Source organism: Chelon labrosus, assembly GCF_963514085.1.
Source record: "Chelon labrosus genome assembly, chromosome: 19".
NCBI lineage: Eukaryota > Metazoa > Chordata > Actinopteri > Mugiliformes > Mugilidae > Chelon > Chelon labrosus.
In genome coordinates this window covers 14,367,930-14,383,119 of record NC_140352.1, presented here as the reverse complement: position 1 = coordinate 14,383,119, position 15,190 = coordinate 14,367,930, and the positions used below count along the sequence as shown (strand labels likewise).

The 15,190-nt window shown below is 42.6% G+C and overlaps 1 protein-coding gene across 2 annotated transcripts in view; it reads left to right on the top strand.

Moving 5' to 3' along the window:
* The window catches only part of LOC311503956 (C-Jun-amino-terminal kinase-interacting protein 4-like), a 38,711-nt gene extending 33,355 nt beyond the window's left edge, over positions 1-5,356 (top strand). For both annotated transcript variants that reach the window (XM_084566883.1, XM_084566882.1), the window contains exons 22-29: positions 62-142; positions 226-293; positions 405-553; positions 634-805; positions 888-1,001; positions 1,482-1,661; positions 1,974-2,105; positions 2,189-5,356. In XM_084566883.1, coding sequence (XP_084423009.1) covers positions 62-142; positions 226-293; positions 405-553; positions 634-805; positions 888-1,001; positions 1,482-1,661; positions 1,974-2,105; positions 2,189-2,307 — 1,015 coding nt within the window. In that variant the 3' untranslated portion in view covers positions 2,308-5,356. The remainder of the gene's footprint in view (positions 1-61; positions 143-225; positions 294-404; positions 554-633; positions 806-887; positions 1,002-1,481; positions 1,662-1,973; positions 2,106-2,188) is intronic.
* Positions 5,357-15,190: the final 9,834 nt, after the last annotated feature.

Genomic DNA, 15,190 nt, shown 5'->3' with positions numbered 1-15,190 from the left:
CATGAACCAGATTTTTAAAAACCCACTGTTGGCTAATTAAATGCGCTTGTCGTGATTCCAGTGTGTACGTCCACTCCTCCGTGGCCCAGTGGAAGAAGTGTCTGCATTCAATAAAGCTGAAGGACTCTGTGCTCGGCATAGTGTAAGTTCATTCACACAAATAGCAGCTGTAGGTTGTCATTTCACTTTCATGCGCTCGTTTAAACGTGCGGTTCTCTCCCGCAGGCACGTAAAAGGGCGAGTGCTGGTCGGCCTGTCTGATGGCACGTTAGCCATTTTCCACAGAGGAGTAGGTGAGGATAGAAACTTTACTACTTCCTCTTTTAATATTTCTACACAGAATCATTTGATGTGACATTAATCAGTCAATCAATCCATGTAAACTTTGCTTTGCATTGTGTCAGATGGACAGTGGGACCTGACAAACTACCACCTGTTAGACTTGGGGAGGCCTCATTACTCCATCCGCTGCATGACTGTAGTGCATGACAGGGTGTGGTGTGGCTACAGGAACAAGATCTATGTGGTGCAGCCCAAAGCCATGAAGATAGAGGTACAGGAAGATTAAGTCCTCACTAGTTTATTGGCAAAGTTGAATCCTCTACTTAAACTGCATGTCTCCATCTTCTGCAGAAATCTTTTGATGCCCACCCACGTAAGGACAGTCAGGTACGTCAGCTGGCCTGGGACGGTGATGGTATCTGGGTGTCCATCAGGCTGGACTCCACTCTAAGGCTGTTCCACGCTCACACCTACCAGCACCTCCAGGACGTTGACATCGAGCCCTACGTCAGCAAGATGCTGGGTCAGTTCACAGTTCTGATGTTGTACGGCGATGTCGTTCAACTCGGACCTGGTTTTCATCGCCGCGTTTGACTTTCCCTCAGGTACGGGGAAACTGGGCTTCTCGTTCGTGAGGATCACGGCTCTCATGGTGTCGTGTAATCGTCTGTGGATCGGCACTGGCAACGGAGTCATCATCTCCATCCCTCTGACGGAGAGTAAGTTTAAGGGCTGGAGCTGTTTCATTCATTCATTCATTTATTTTTTAACAGGTCTGGGAAAACTGTAGGTGAAGTTGGATTTTAAAGCGAGAACTTGCCTCACTGGTGTAGATCTTCCTCGTCAGTTTCGATTGTAGTTGTTGTCAGCTAAAGCAATATATTCCTCAGTGCTCTTTAGCATCCGACGGGTCACACTGTAATTCATGGCAGCAGAATGATGGTTCTGTTGGCACTGGAGAGCAAAGGCACCACAAGTTACTGTTTGCTCTCAGCAGCTCAACTTCTGGATGGACCCCTCCAGCCGTATCCTCTTGACGGCTATTGAAGCTGCAGCCTCAAGCTGTCTCCACTGAATAACATGTCTGGGAAAACAGATTTTAAAGCCGAAGAACAATGAAAACACTTTATTCCTAATTAGATAAATACAGATAAATTCAACCTCACATGTCTGAATCGTACACCTCTACTGTTCTATAGCGGCTAACAAGGTAACCAAGGCGGCAAGTAACCATCCAGGAAGTGTTGTTCGTGTCTACGGGGACGACAGCAGTGACAAAGTGACAGCCGGGACGTTCGTGCCCTATTGCTCCATGGCTCATGCTCAGCTCTGTTTCCATGGTCACCGGGATGCTGTTAAGTTCTTCACAGCTGTTCCAGGTAAGACAACTGAAAAGACAAGCCTGTCTTCTCGACCATACTTAAATTTTAACAACTCAGACGTTGAATTATTTAATTTTTTTTCAAATATTCAATAAAAGACTAAGTTGACAAATGTTATGTTTCTCAGTTGGCCTATTATAACCTCTAAACAGCTGAATAAGTGCAGCAAACAGCTGAGATCTCATTTAAAAATGGCATACCGATAAATTAACAAGGTCTAAATGTCGTATGTGGAAAAACATTGCATGAGCAGACGCACAATCTGGAGTGCTCTGGTGTTATTTACAGTTTGCGTTTCTGTGCTTTCAGGCCACGCAGATCCATCTGCGTCCTGCGGAGGGGAGGCAGCAGGTGACAAGGCGACAGATGCCACCGCTCAGGAAGGAAACAAGTCCATGCTGGTGATGAGCGGAGGAGAGGGCTACATCGACTTTCGAATGGGTGAGTTTACAGCGTGAAATGGGTACTGACAGAACAGTAAACGGTGGAGCAGATGTAGGGAACTCAACGGTCCGTGTCCGCAGGTGACGAGGACGGCGAGGCAGAGGAGGGAGAGCACGCCCCCCTGAAGCTGCAGCCCTTCCTGGCTAAAGCCGAGCGCAGCCACCTCATCGTCTGGCAGGTCATGGTCAACGACGACTGACCTCTCACCCGTCGAGGCCTGATTTGCCTTTTCTCTCAAACCACTGCCACAGTGGAGGAGTTGAGGTGGGCGACTCTTCTCTGCAGGCACGGGGTTTATCTGCACTTTCTTCTCTTCCTCAGTCCTGAACGATAAGAGTGAAACAAGCAAAAACTGCTCAAAGCTTTTTCTCAGCGATAACCTGGATGCATGTTTTTGTTTTATTATGACTTCTTTCTCTTTTTATTTTTTAATTTAATTTTATTTTATGGATTTGTATTACAATCTGTTATAATGCCTCCTGCTCTTTTATTATTATTATTTGAGGTCACGCTGTCATTGAGGACAGAGCCTTCACTCTTATGTTATGTCTGCTTAGCAAATCCATCTACATTTCCAGGTTCCCTCCAATCAGTCCGGTTATTGTATGCTCTCGCTGGAGTTGATGCTAAATGAGTTGTTCAATACCTGTGAGCTCCCCTGTTGCCCTTTTTAATAATGTAGGATAGACAGTCAGTCGTAGGAGCCAATCGTGAGGGATTCCTGATCAGTTTCAAATCACATGTCATGCTCATTTTAATTTTCATCCTTGGAGAATTGCGCAAGACGAGAACCTTAATCGACTGGTAGGTTTCTGTTCAAGCAGGGAGTTGATTCATCTAAATATTCGTTATGTAACTGAAGTAGCTCAGTTTGTGCCTCTTGTGTTTCCATTGCATTCAAGTCACGCAACCGTCCCCAAAATATCCGACAATGTCTCAAAACCATAGAATCGATGTTCTGAAGGAATGTCCACAGTCCATAGTCAGTGAAAACATGAAGTGGACTGCTTCTATGTTAGAAAAATAACTCTGATATGTAATTTCTGGTTATATAGAACAGAAAATACAGTTGCACTATCATTTTTAATCTTGCAGCAGATGGAATCATATTTTTACTCGGTCAAAACTCTTTAAGACTTGTGGAAATACGTTCACACCAGCAACCAAACATTTATAAATGACGCCTAGTAGCTATAGAATGGATCCTGGTCAGATATTCATAGTGCGCAGAAAACAAGAAATACTCCGCTTCTATCTAGCATCACCAACAGGTCAGACAATTCAAAATTTCTTAATTTTGCAGTCTGGTATATCCGGACTCAATTGTTATCACACAAAAAGTCTAATCCATTTTGTTGTAAAGAAATTAAACTACACCACTGTAACTCTTTTATACATCACCAAATAAGATAATCCTTTAATTTATCCCACAGTAGATAATTTAGTGGAGCACGATCAGTTCAGAGAGAATCAGAGAGACTCCAGACCAACTTTCCACCATAAGAAAATGGTGGAAGGTTAGCTTAGCTCATTGTAATATCTGTTGGATGGTTTGCTGTGGAAGACGAATAGTAAAGAGTTTGTCCAGAGTATTGGTTTTTGACCAAATACCTGTAAAGCCAATAACCTTTCTGTTGGTTTCAGTTGCCTGTTTTGTTTAGTGCACGGATTAGCATGCTAACACATTGTGCACGTTATACATGATAAACATCAGCACTATCACTGTTAGATTTAGATTTAGATTTCTAAGTACAGTGTCACGGGTTCGCAGCAGGTTTCCTAGCGTGACTTGAATGTTATGGTAATGCACAAGACTCACTAACTGGAGCTGTAATAAAGGTACTGTAGAGGTTACCTTTTTAACATCCCATCGACAAATCCCTGATTTACGAAAGGAATACTCCAACTATTGACCTGGATTAGATCCACAAAGAGGATGTTTACCAGTCCTCTGCTCTCATTCTACCCACCACCTCCACTCATTAGACACTTTAAAATATGCCTTAGGTATCAAGGTTTGAAAGGTCTGAGTGAAAAGCTTTTCAAGCGCGACAAAGTATTTATTTTTTTCTCAGAAGAATGTCCTGTTTGCTACCAAAGGTTAAAGAACTATAGGTGGACAGTTTGCCGCATGCTGAAACAATAACGGTGTCTCTGTGCTAACACTTTTCAGCAGGGTGTTTGCCTCCATGTCGATAACAGGCAAAGTTTTTGTAACAGAAATCCTAGTGTATAGAGAAGATATATTTTTAGACTTTGATATTTGGAAATTGAACTATTTTCAGGGTGTGATAGAAGAGAATGTCCCGGGCCTGTAACTAAGAGAGGAATGAAAGGAGCAGCCGCACTGACGATTAACCCGCCCCTCTCTGATCCTTCTCTTGACATGTAGAGGTCAGAGCTCAAACACTGACCGCCGCAGCCCCCCTCCCCCCCCGCTACGTTGATTATTTGAGATCTCCTCCCTGTGGTAAACCGATCAACAGAGATTTTAAGTCTATTTTTTATGAACTTTTTTTTTTTTTAACGCCTGTCTTTCAGTCTGTCCTCTCTGGGGACAGTGCATAAAATGTTCATCTGGGTGTGTTTGAGAGTGTGTTTGTGGCACTCATGTTTTTGGGTATTTGTTTTGTCCTCTTTGTATTGAACAGTATCAGAGGAGGAGCGAGTGTATGTGTGCGTGCCTTCTCTCCAGGAGAGAAGAGAAATATTGCAGTTTAGCCATTACAGTATTTATTTACAATGATTGAGCCTTTGCAATTCAGGATGTATCTTTGTACATTGAATATGAATATATATATATGATTATATATATATGTATGAAACACGGCTCGGGTTTATTGTCGCTGTTGGAATTATTAATTTGTTTTTGCAGAGGGTAACTTTACTCAGCTATGCACCAGGTCTCTGAGGACGGAGGAGTTGGTGATGGGTTGTTTTTTTTTTGTTTTTTTTTTTTAAGTGGAGAGCCTGCAGCCTGTCCACAGACACAATCACTTTCCATCTCCAGTGTGGGAAATAAAGTCAAACTGAACTCTAAGGCAATGACTGTGCAGCTCCATCCCATCACAGCGCGGCAGAGGAAACTTTGAGTCCTCTGCAGACCACCTCTGTGTCACCCCTCTCATCTGCATATGCTTCTCATCAACTTGGCAGGGGCTCCCTCTCCTCCAGGTCTACTGTACTCCTACAGCATCTCTAGCCTTACTTATTTTTAACAATCAATTAAAGCAACATTTGTGGGCAAATGTTTGTCAGCTTTTTAAATCTGATATTTTTTTCTGATGCACTTTTGGGGTCCTTTTCCTCTTCTTGGGTCGAAGTACGGTTGTTTATCACAGCTGACCTTTTATGCCTTCTATTCACATCTAGTCTCAAGTAAAATATGACAGTGTGGTAGAAATCCAAGGTAGACTGATCTGGGCAACAGTTTCGCCAAAGCACGTTACTCCGACTTCTAAGTTCATTGCGTGTCTGGCAGTGTCTGTAAAACGGTGTCAACAATCTATCAGAATGAATGTTTTAGGATCAATATTTGATTTGGAAAGCCGAGCATGGCTGTATGGTTGATTGATTTTATCCCATTCGTGTGAGTGCGGCGAGCCAACGGGAAGTCTGGCGGGCTCGAGAAAAATGTGTTTCCTCCGTGGGCCCAAAACTCAGAAGCATCAACACAAGAAAGAAATACAATATGTACTGTTTAAACACCGAATGCAGTATTCACGACCAATATCCTGAAACTAAACATTCATCAGGCTGACTGACAGAGCGTTTCTTTAAGACTCCTCCACTCTTACCACTGCATTGTGAACAACTTTATGAACATTCACTTGCTACACACTTAAAATCTGACGTTTTGCAAGTGTGCTGCAGCCAACTTGGTTCTATTTTAAAGCGTAGTAAGAAATCTGGATGTTACGTGACATGAACAAGACATGCAGATGGAGAATTTTCCGTTCCGTTTTGCTGGTGTTGAATAAATTAGCTGCTAGGGGTCCTGTTTTACCCTTCACTGCTGTGATGTTTATTGTATAGGCTGTCCAAATAGCTCTCTAAAGAGCCTCCAACTGATTCACAATGCTGCAATGAGAGCATTGTCAGCAGTTATCAAGAGAGATCGTATTACTTGGTCTTTAAAGCCCAAGCTCCGTTTCATCTTTAGGACCTGATATTTCCATATAACCCCGATAGATCCCCTTTGTCTCAAAGTGCAGGCTTACTTCTTCTGGTACCTATATAGTTTCAAAAAGTAGAATCCGAGGTAGAGCCTTCATCTACCACAAATCTTAGAAATAAGCCTGCGTAGAGTGAGCCTGACCCATCCCTTAGTTATGCAGCTATAGGTCCAGGCTATTGGGGGACTTTCTATGATGCACTGAGCACCTATCCTCTAATTTCTCCTCTCCCATTATCCATGCATGTGTGTGCTACAACGGTGTACCAGCTGTGCATCCCTTTCTCTGTCACCCCTCTCCTTCCCAGATGGGTCCCTCCATAAGACTTGGGTGAAATGCTTGTTTTCAGGGTCGGCGACAATTTGAATCCTCATTGATGCTCTATAAATAAAATTGAATTGAAATTGATGTCATACATTTGGTGCATTAATCTTCAACGCTTCCTTTAACGCTTCATGTGTCATCTCCCTATTCTGCAAATCTCTGTCTTTTGTCAGTATACTCTGCTACACACATCCCCTCTCCAGCCTATACACTTTTCTTTACCGACACTAGATGGCGAGCTTGACCCACAATGTGTGACTGCTCTCCCAGTGACTTTATTAGAAGGACGGAAGCACCCCTCCCCTGCCTGTGATTGGTCCACTACCGTTCTATTCAAGGCCTTTGGTTTCAGCCCATTGAATGAGGCTGAACTGGTGCTTAGGAGGCTGACAGACGGATAGAGGGGCTCTAATCTCTTCACAGGCTCTAAGGAGAAAGCCTGCTGTCATGGATCACAGTCATGATACTGGAGTAGGAGGTTAAGTAATACATATACACTGGATTTTCTCTTTTTTTTCCTCTCTTCCTCGTCATCAGCTCAGCCTTGATTTTGAGCTACCTCTTGACACCAGCAACTGTTGTTGTGTCCAGAGTGATAAAACTGAATTTAAATAGTGTACTCATACTAAATTCCAGCTCTCTAAACTGACTGCTCAATAAAGACGTGACATTTTGACCCTAAATGGCCAACATGACAGTGAGCATGCTGACGTCACCACGTCCACAGATAATGGCACATTCCCACAGTTGAGCAAGAAGAAACAGAAACGGTCACAAATGAAATAGTCCAATCATGAATCATTATTTTCTTGTGAACTGAAATGAGAAACTGAAAAATGTGACATCCCAGTACCCTAAAAGCAAAACAGAACTTAAAGATTTATGTTTAAATACTGTAAAGCTACCACGTTAGCTAGCAGTTAGCTAGCACAAAGACTGGGAAGTTAGGTAAACAGCTAACCTCTCCAAATTTAAGAAAGACTACCTGCCCTGTTTTACTCATTAGCATGTTAGTTTAACTGAAGTCATGACTAAAACAGTGTACCATGCTTGTAAGGTTCTTTTTGAAAAACACATTAGCACCTTGATAGCTGTTTCAGTATCTGTGTTAAGCTAAGCACCTCCTGCTTGTAGCATCTGTAAAACAGTGTCAACAATCTATCAGAATGAATGTCTTGGGATCAATATTTGATTTGGAAAGCCTAGCATGGCTGTATGGTTGATTGATTTTATCCCATCCGTGTGTGCAGTGAGCCAACAGGAAGTATGGTGGCTCAAGGAAAATGTGTTTCCTCCGTGGGCCCAAACCTCAGAAGCATCAACACAAGAAAGAAATACAATGTGTACTGTTAAACACTGAATGCAGTATTCACGACCAACATCCTGAAACTAAACACTCATTCATCAGGCTGACTGATGCAGTGTTTGTTTAAGGCTCCTCCAGACACTTTCTCTTACCACTGCATTGTGAACAACTTTATAAACATAAAGGCTGGGAAGTTGGGTAAACAGCTAACCTCTCCAAATTTAAGAAAGACTATCTGCCCTGTTTTACTCATTAGCATGTTAGTTTAATGTTTACATGCAGTTAAGCTGAAGTCATGACTAAAACAATATGCCATGTTTGTTTGTTTTCTCCAAAACAGAGCAGCACCTTGATAGCTGTTTCAGTGTCTATGCTAAGCTAAACTGGCCTAAGCTAGGCACCTCCTGCTTGTAGTGTCACATTTAGCATACAGGCATGGAAAGAGAATCGATTTTCCAATGTGTATTCATAAACACACACATTTAAAGATGTCATTTAGCTTCCTGATAGTATAGTCTGTAGCTATGGATAATTATTGCTAATATTAGCAAACTTTAGGCAAATCTTTTTTGATTAGCTGACGCATCAACGTCATGGAAGAAACAAAAAGAAAGTGTCAGACGTCAACTTGACGCTTCATATCGCTGGCTTCCACTGAATATGTATTGTAGCTAGTCGCTCCCTCACTGCTAGTGTGAACCGACCATAACGGCAACCATTGTTGCTTGTTGTTTGAACGTAGCATTAGTCTCAGTGGCTTCAGGACATCAACCCTTGCCTAGCAGCTTTGTTTCTAATACATAAGACTGTTGTTACTAACTGAACATCAAACTACTGTAGGCTATAGGATTTCCCATGTCCTAGACATGAGCTGACTCTGTAATGTCATTTGCGTAGCAAGAGTTTGCTAACAGTGGTTAGCATTAGCTATTAGCTGCTGCTTTTCATAACAGACCAGTGATGTTTTATAACTTTTCTATGTTTCACTTGTAAGAGGGAGAAAGAGTACACGACATACTCTCATTCTCTGCAATAGAAACTGGCATGCTTTTGAACAAGCTGCCAACATGTTTTATAAAATTCAGGGTTGCAGCCGCTGACGAGAACACGAAGGTCTTGCCTTCTGAATAACCAAAAGCTCCGTACCATTGTGTGTAAAGGTCACAAACATGAGAACAAGTCTGTTCCATCAGTTTGCATAATCCAACAGGACTGTTTTACAGTAAACTCTGTAGTTATATAAGAAAGCCAGATGGTGGCTTCAGGGTTGTACGGGGGTGAGGGGTGAAAGGGTGAGGATGTATCAACGGCCTACTGCAACTGTAACCTCCGGGACCTCTTGTGGCCTGGATGCTCCAGTTCAACCGACCTACCACCGCATATCTATATGTCTGTTTACAGATATATAGAGATCCTCCAAGGTGAAATACTGCCAAGAGCTATAAAATGAGGTTCAAGTGGTTCTCTGTGTGTGTGATCTTGTGTATTTCACAGAAGGTCACACGGGTGTGATGAGGCAGATGCTGACTTTGCTAAATGCCACGTTTTCACCACGACAAGGCAAACGTGTGAGGTAGAAATTGCTCCCCCCTCTCTTCAGGATTCTATTCAGCATGAATCACGTGAACACACACGCACAAACACACCTTTTGCGTGTGTACTGTTAGGACGTCGCCTACCGTTGCGTGCCACAGGCCTCGTCTGCTCTGTCTTCTCGACACAGTCTTCCCTGGTGCAGGATAAACACACAGCTGGAGTCTCCCACGATTCGCACACACACGGCATCTATTTCTGTCCCCTCTCGTGTTTCTCTTCACATCATTTTCACACTCTGATCTCACGTACTCTTTGTCATTCCTCGTCTTCGCTCGTTTTTGTCCTCATATGATGTGAGGACTCCCTTCCCTTGATAATCATCTCTGGCACCACTGGATTTTTCTCTCTCACTTTGTGCGTGTGAAGTGTGTTGACAGTGTTTGTGAAGCTATCCCTCAGAGGTAGAGCCTTCATCTACTATAAAGCTTAGAAATAAGGCTGGCTAGAGTGACCCTGACCCATCCCTTAGTTATGCTGCAATAGGCCTAAGCTGCTGGGGGACTTTCAGTGATGCACTGAGCACCTGTCCTCTAATTTCTTCATTTGAATTGAATTGTGCCTTGATTAAACTATAATGCTAAACAAATAGACTTTTAAGACAAGCTTGTATTGCCTGGCCACTGGTACAAGTTGCCCTAACATTTTTATCTGCTTCGCCTTGGCTACACGCACTACACGAACATAACTGAGCGCACACACTCGATGCATACAAAAACTCAGACGCTGATTATACACTCTCATTTCTCTTCCAACAGAAAAGAGCCCGAGGCAAAGACAAAGAAGACTCACTCCACCGTTTGTTTTTTTTCCGCCCAAATCTTTTTTCCTGTCATGGCATTTTGCAGCATTTACTTTGGTTTTGTCTTTGACATTTATATATGTTGGCTCATTGGCATTTATTTTCTAGATCTCTTCCTTTCACCCTATCTGAAAACGTATATTTACTAAAATTGTTATTATCTTAAATACATTTATTTGCTTTGTTGTTGAGCGTTAAAAGGGGAACTACTGTTTTTTACAACCTGGACCTGTAATTTGCTTCTGCTAGTATTTTGCAACATGGCTGAATATTTTTCTGATTCTGAGGTTGTGGACGGATCATAGCGGTAGCAAATTACAGGTAAACTGGTGCATGGTTGCGTGCGACGCTCAGAGATGACATCGTCCAGGTCAGAAGACGTCATCCGGGGTATGTAGGTCAATCTAAAGACCCCGAATGATGATAACAGGAAACTCTAGACTCAACAGGGAATAGCACTAGCGTACGATAACAAAATATTGGTGATATGAATGAGTTTCGTGGCAGATAATGCGTTATTTAGAGGCTGCGTTTCGGTGCCCCAGTCACTCCCACTATATGGATATACGCTGATCTAAGTATCTCCCGATTAACTACAAATGACACAAAAGTTATATGGGTGAGTAAACGATCGTATTTTATGCCAGAAATAAGGTCCAGGTTGTAAAAAAAACAGTAGTTCCCCTTTAAAAGACCAATACCACTCATATATCTCTGTTAAACAGAGGAGCTAGTTAGCTTAGCTTTGCGAGAAAGCTGGGAACTGCTAGCATGTCTCTGCAATAGTAGCAAAAAGGTCCCCTATAAACTTGTTATATTTTGTTTTATAAATCCACAAGAAATCTGCCATTAAGCTTATTTTGCAACTTTAGGACAGACACATACCAGCTGTTTTCTCTTTGCTTCCAGTCATGGGGCAAGACAAAGCTAATCGGTTAGCGAAGTACTTCTATAATGACCAAAACAACAATATTACAACATATTAACTTGCCATCCACATCTGCCATTTCTGGAAATGTCAGCAAGCTCGTCACAACTTATGAACTCGGACCTTTCTGAAAATTTCCAGTCATGAGATTGTGAACACGACAAGGGGGCACCACTCACGAGGACTTCTCTTTTCCGACCCTGTTTAAAGCAGCATAAGAGTGAACTCGGTCTACTCGTGTAGCTGTTGGCAATAAATCGAATACTATTGTCAAACTATTGCTTTAAATGCACAAATCTGTAATCTATGCCGTTGTGAAACAAGGAACAAGCAATAAATAGTGCTATTTCATTTTAAGAAATGGATGAAGAAAACATACTGGCAGAATCCTGAGGTGCTCACAGCTGCTGAGGATGAAGGTCTTGTGCTGTAAATGTTAATAAGTCGTCAATAAATGGATTTTGGTCCGAAGGCCCCGCAGCTCCTTTCTAGAAGATAAATAGTCACTTTGTCCAGTGGACGAGTCTTCCTGAAAAGACAGAACTCAAAATGAAACTCATCTTATCCTTTACAAAGGAAATGTTACGTGTGTACAGAATACTAAATATACTTTAATAACTGAGCTGTTGCAATGAAGTACAATTACACTGCGAATTAACTGTCAGATTTTTAGTGATCATGAACATACCAGGGTCTCCTCGTAGCAGTAATGGTAAAAAAATAATTGTTGCTTGCAGCCTTATTGTATCTCTAAAATTGAATAGTAAAATTCTGCCTCAGGCTTTCTGTATTAATTACTTGGAAACAAAATTGGAAGCAATTTGATGAAACAACTGCACAAAGATGAGCTGAATATAAACAAACAACAGTTATGGTATTATAACTAGATTTTGGAGAAGAGTTTCTCCAGGAGACTAGCTACAAGATGTGGGAGCCGTCACAGCTGACACTGTACTTGTGTCGATGTGCGATGATTAAAATTATGTAAATTCAAACGAAATGGGATCTCCACTGCCCCTCTAATGCTGGGCTCAACACAAGACAATTTTACATGGAAATTGTCTAAAATGGCTGTTTGACATGACAATAGCTTGTTTAATGCCTTGTAATTCAACATAGCTGATGACTACCAATGTTGCACACAGACTAGCCTGTCACAATCTGTTTTACCTGCTACAGAGAGGTGACGTTTATAGGATCTGAATTGTACGGCCGTCAAATGTCAGATAATATTTTGATGCTACGAAGGATAATAATAAAAAAAAAGTCAAATTTTAATGTAAAACGTTTGAAATATAAGAATGTAAAAACGTTAATAGAAAGACAACAAACTCAAAAGTCACATGTTACATCATCATAACTTTCTCTTTTTAGGAGTGACCCAAAGTGATTTTCATTCCTTATATAATGCTTTTTTCCTCCCAGACTCTTGCTGTTTGTGATGGTTTCAAACTAAATGGTACTTTACTACAACAAACTGTGACTTCTGGCAGAAAGATCAGGACTTTCCTTTTTCTATCAAGTCATGCGGTGACGTCCACGGCGTGTCTTTCAAGGAGACCAACATCCTGCATCGTTCGCACCCTTGTTAGTCTGCATTCTTTTTTTTCTGGTGGTTGACATCGACAGACAGAGCTGTGATTGGCCGCGACCGACATGCAGTGTGTGTGTCATGTGTGTCTTCCGACTATGCCTTATCTGACTCTGCTTGTCTTATCCGACTGTGCTTGTTCTTTGGCGTTACAAGATGTACAAGCTCTAGTTGTTAGGAATGATGAATCACCTTTGCTCGCCTAGTTTCCTATCTTAGCCGTGCAGCTCGTTTAGTGTCCACAGTCCTCTTGAAAGTCTCACTGACACACACACAGTCACATATTTGTATATCATGTTCCTTTTTTTTCTTTACAGGAAACCAACCATATTAATGTAACCTTAGTTTGGGAAATTACCAGCTTAGGTTATCCAAAGACAAAACATAATAGCGTGGTAAGGTCTTCAAGAAAACTGAAAGCTCAGACAAGCTCAGTTGCCTTTGTCTTCATGACTGAAAATCTTCACAAACCTTAGCTTAGCCTAGCTTAGCATAAAACCTGTAAGCGGAGAGGGAAGCAGCTAGTCTAGTTTTATCTAGATATGTTTCTACCATAGTCTGTAGTAAAAGTGGACGCCATGACAGCTCCTCAAAAGTGAAGCCAAAGCAAGTAGAGCTCCCCCTGGTGGCTGGCTGCAGTAAATGTTATACGCTCCAACCTCTCTATGTAAGTCTGATTTATTAAAACACTGCACAAACAACAATGAAAAAGACATAATTGACGTTACATGCTAGCCTCAGTGACTCTGTGCAGCTACCTGGAGTCTTCTTGCTACGCGAGGCAACCACTGCGTCTACACAGAGACTAGAAGTCAGAAGTTGTAACTGTGCAGATAGACAAAGTGTTGAGGCAATATCACATTGTCATGACCTCCAGATAGGCAAAATTCATGCAAACCATATGAAAATGCACAGGCTAGCCAAGTCGTATGCTAATGCAAATTTTCTAGTACTATCCAGTTGCAGAGAGGAACGATTGTAAAAGCAGTCCTCCCTTCAGATGATGTGTGTTGCTGCTTGTATAGACTGTGTGTGTGTGTTAGTGGTCTGGTCTGTCCTCACTCTGTCTTTTGGGTCCCCTGACTGGTGCCACGAACGCTGTCAGGATGAATGAGCCCTTAGCATTTGCTCTATTCTCTGCCCTCGTCGCTGCTCGTCTGTCAGCCTGTCTGCCTGTCTCCCTCGCTCTTCATCAGCAACCCCCCCTTCTCTTTTCTTTCTGCCTTCAAACACTGAGGATGCCCACTTAATACAGCGCCGTGGAGAGACGATTTCAGAATCGGTTCCACGTAAAAAAAAAAAAAAAAAAAAAAGTCACGGCGGAGTTTGTTGAGAGGATATGAAAATGAGCAGGCAGTGGACAAAAGGTGAGAAAGTGAAAGAGAAATAGATGTGTTCTGAGAAGCAGAGCCCGAAGGTGAGATGAGTCACCCCGCCCTCCCAAACCCACTGGGCTCAGTGGGGTCTTACACAGCCTGCAGACACACACACACACACACATTCATTTAGCGTCTCCCACACACTGTCCTTGCTCTGTTGCTCTGCTCAACGCTCCAACTTTCATCCACGCACAGGTTCACACACCACAAACATACAAGAGCTGCACTCAACCTGTCAGGTGCTGCGGTGCTGCTTTTTTGTGGCGCTCCCTGTGAGTCGTCACTCACAGCGTGACCGAATGTAATCTAATGATACGCCGCGTCGCCATGGAGCAGAAAATATTACATTTTCCCTAGTCCCTTTGATTAACAGAAATGAGCCTCTCCCAGTCTTGTAGCTTTCATTTTCAGCCACATTAAAGCGTGAATATCACACTACTGAGTCTAATCCTCAGGGAGAATTTTTGGCTGTTAGTTATGTAACGCGCACACAGAGGGCAGGCACAGTCATCCCTCTATTTTTTATTTTTTTATAGAAATCCACCGCAGACAGTAACACAGCGTCACATGTAGGGCTTTATGTTCCCACGAGGAAGCCATCGAGGTCGGCAGTAGATGCACTGAACGCTGCCAGTCCTCTGGCGGACTCAGTTTCAGGTTACTGACGTATCCACTCTTTTGAACCCGGGATGCTGCCACCTCGACAAAGCTGCTCCATAGCCTGTCCCACGTCTCGGTACATTGTCACAGACGCAGAGCCACAGCAGAAGTCCTTCGTAACGATTTGAAACTGTTTAAGAAGAAAAAAAGATCTGCACTCTTACTTCCTGCTTTATTGGTATTCAGTGCCTTCAAGGCCTTTCTGAGGATGGTGTGTGGGTTTCATGGTCTCTGCGTTCACACTGAGGTGTTGCTGCGGCCTGCAGGGAGCACTGCTGTGTTGGAAGTTGGGGTAAGAAGAGAGGAAAACAACAAGCTCTGTCT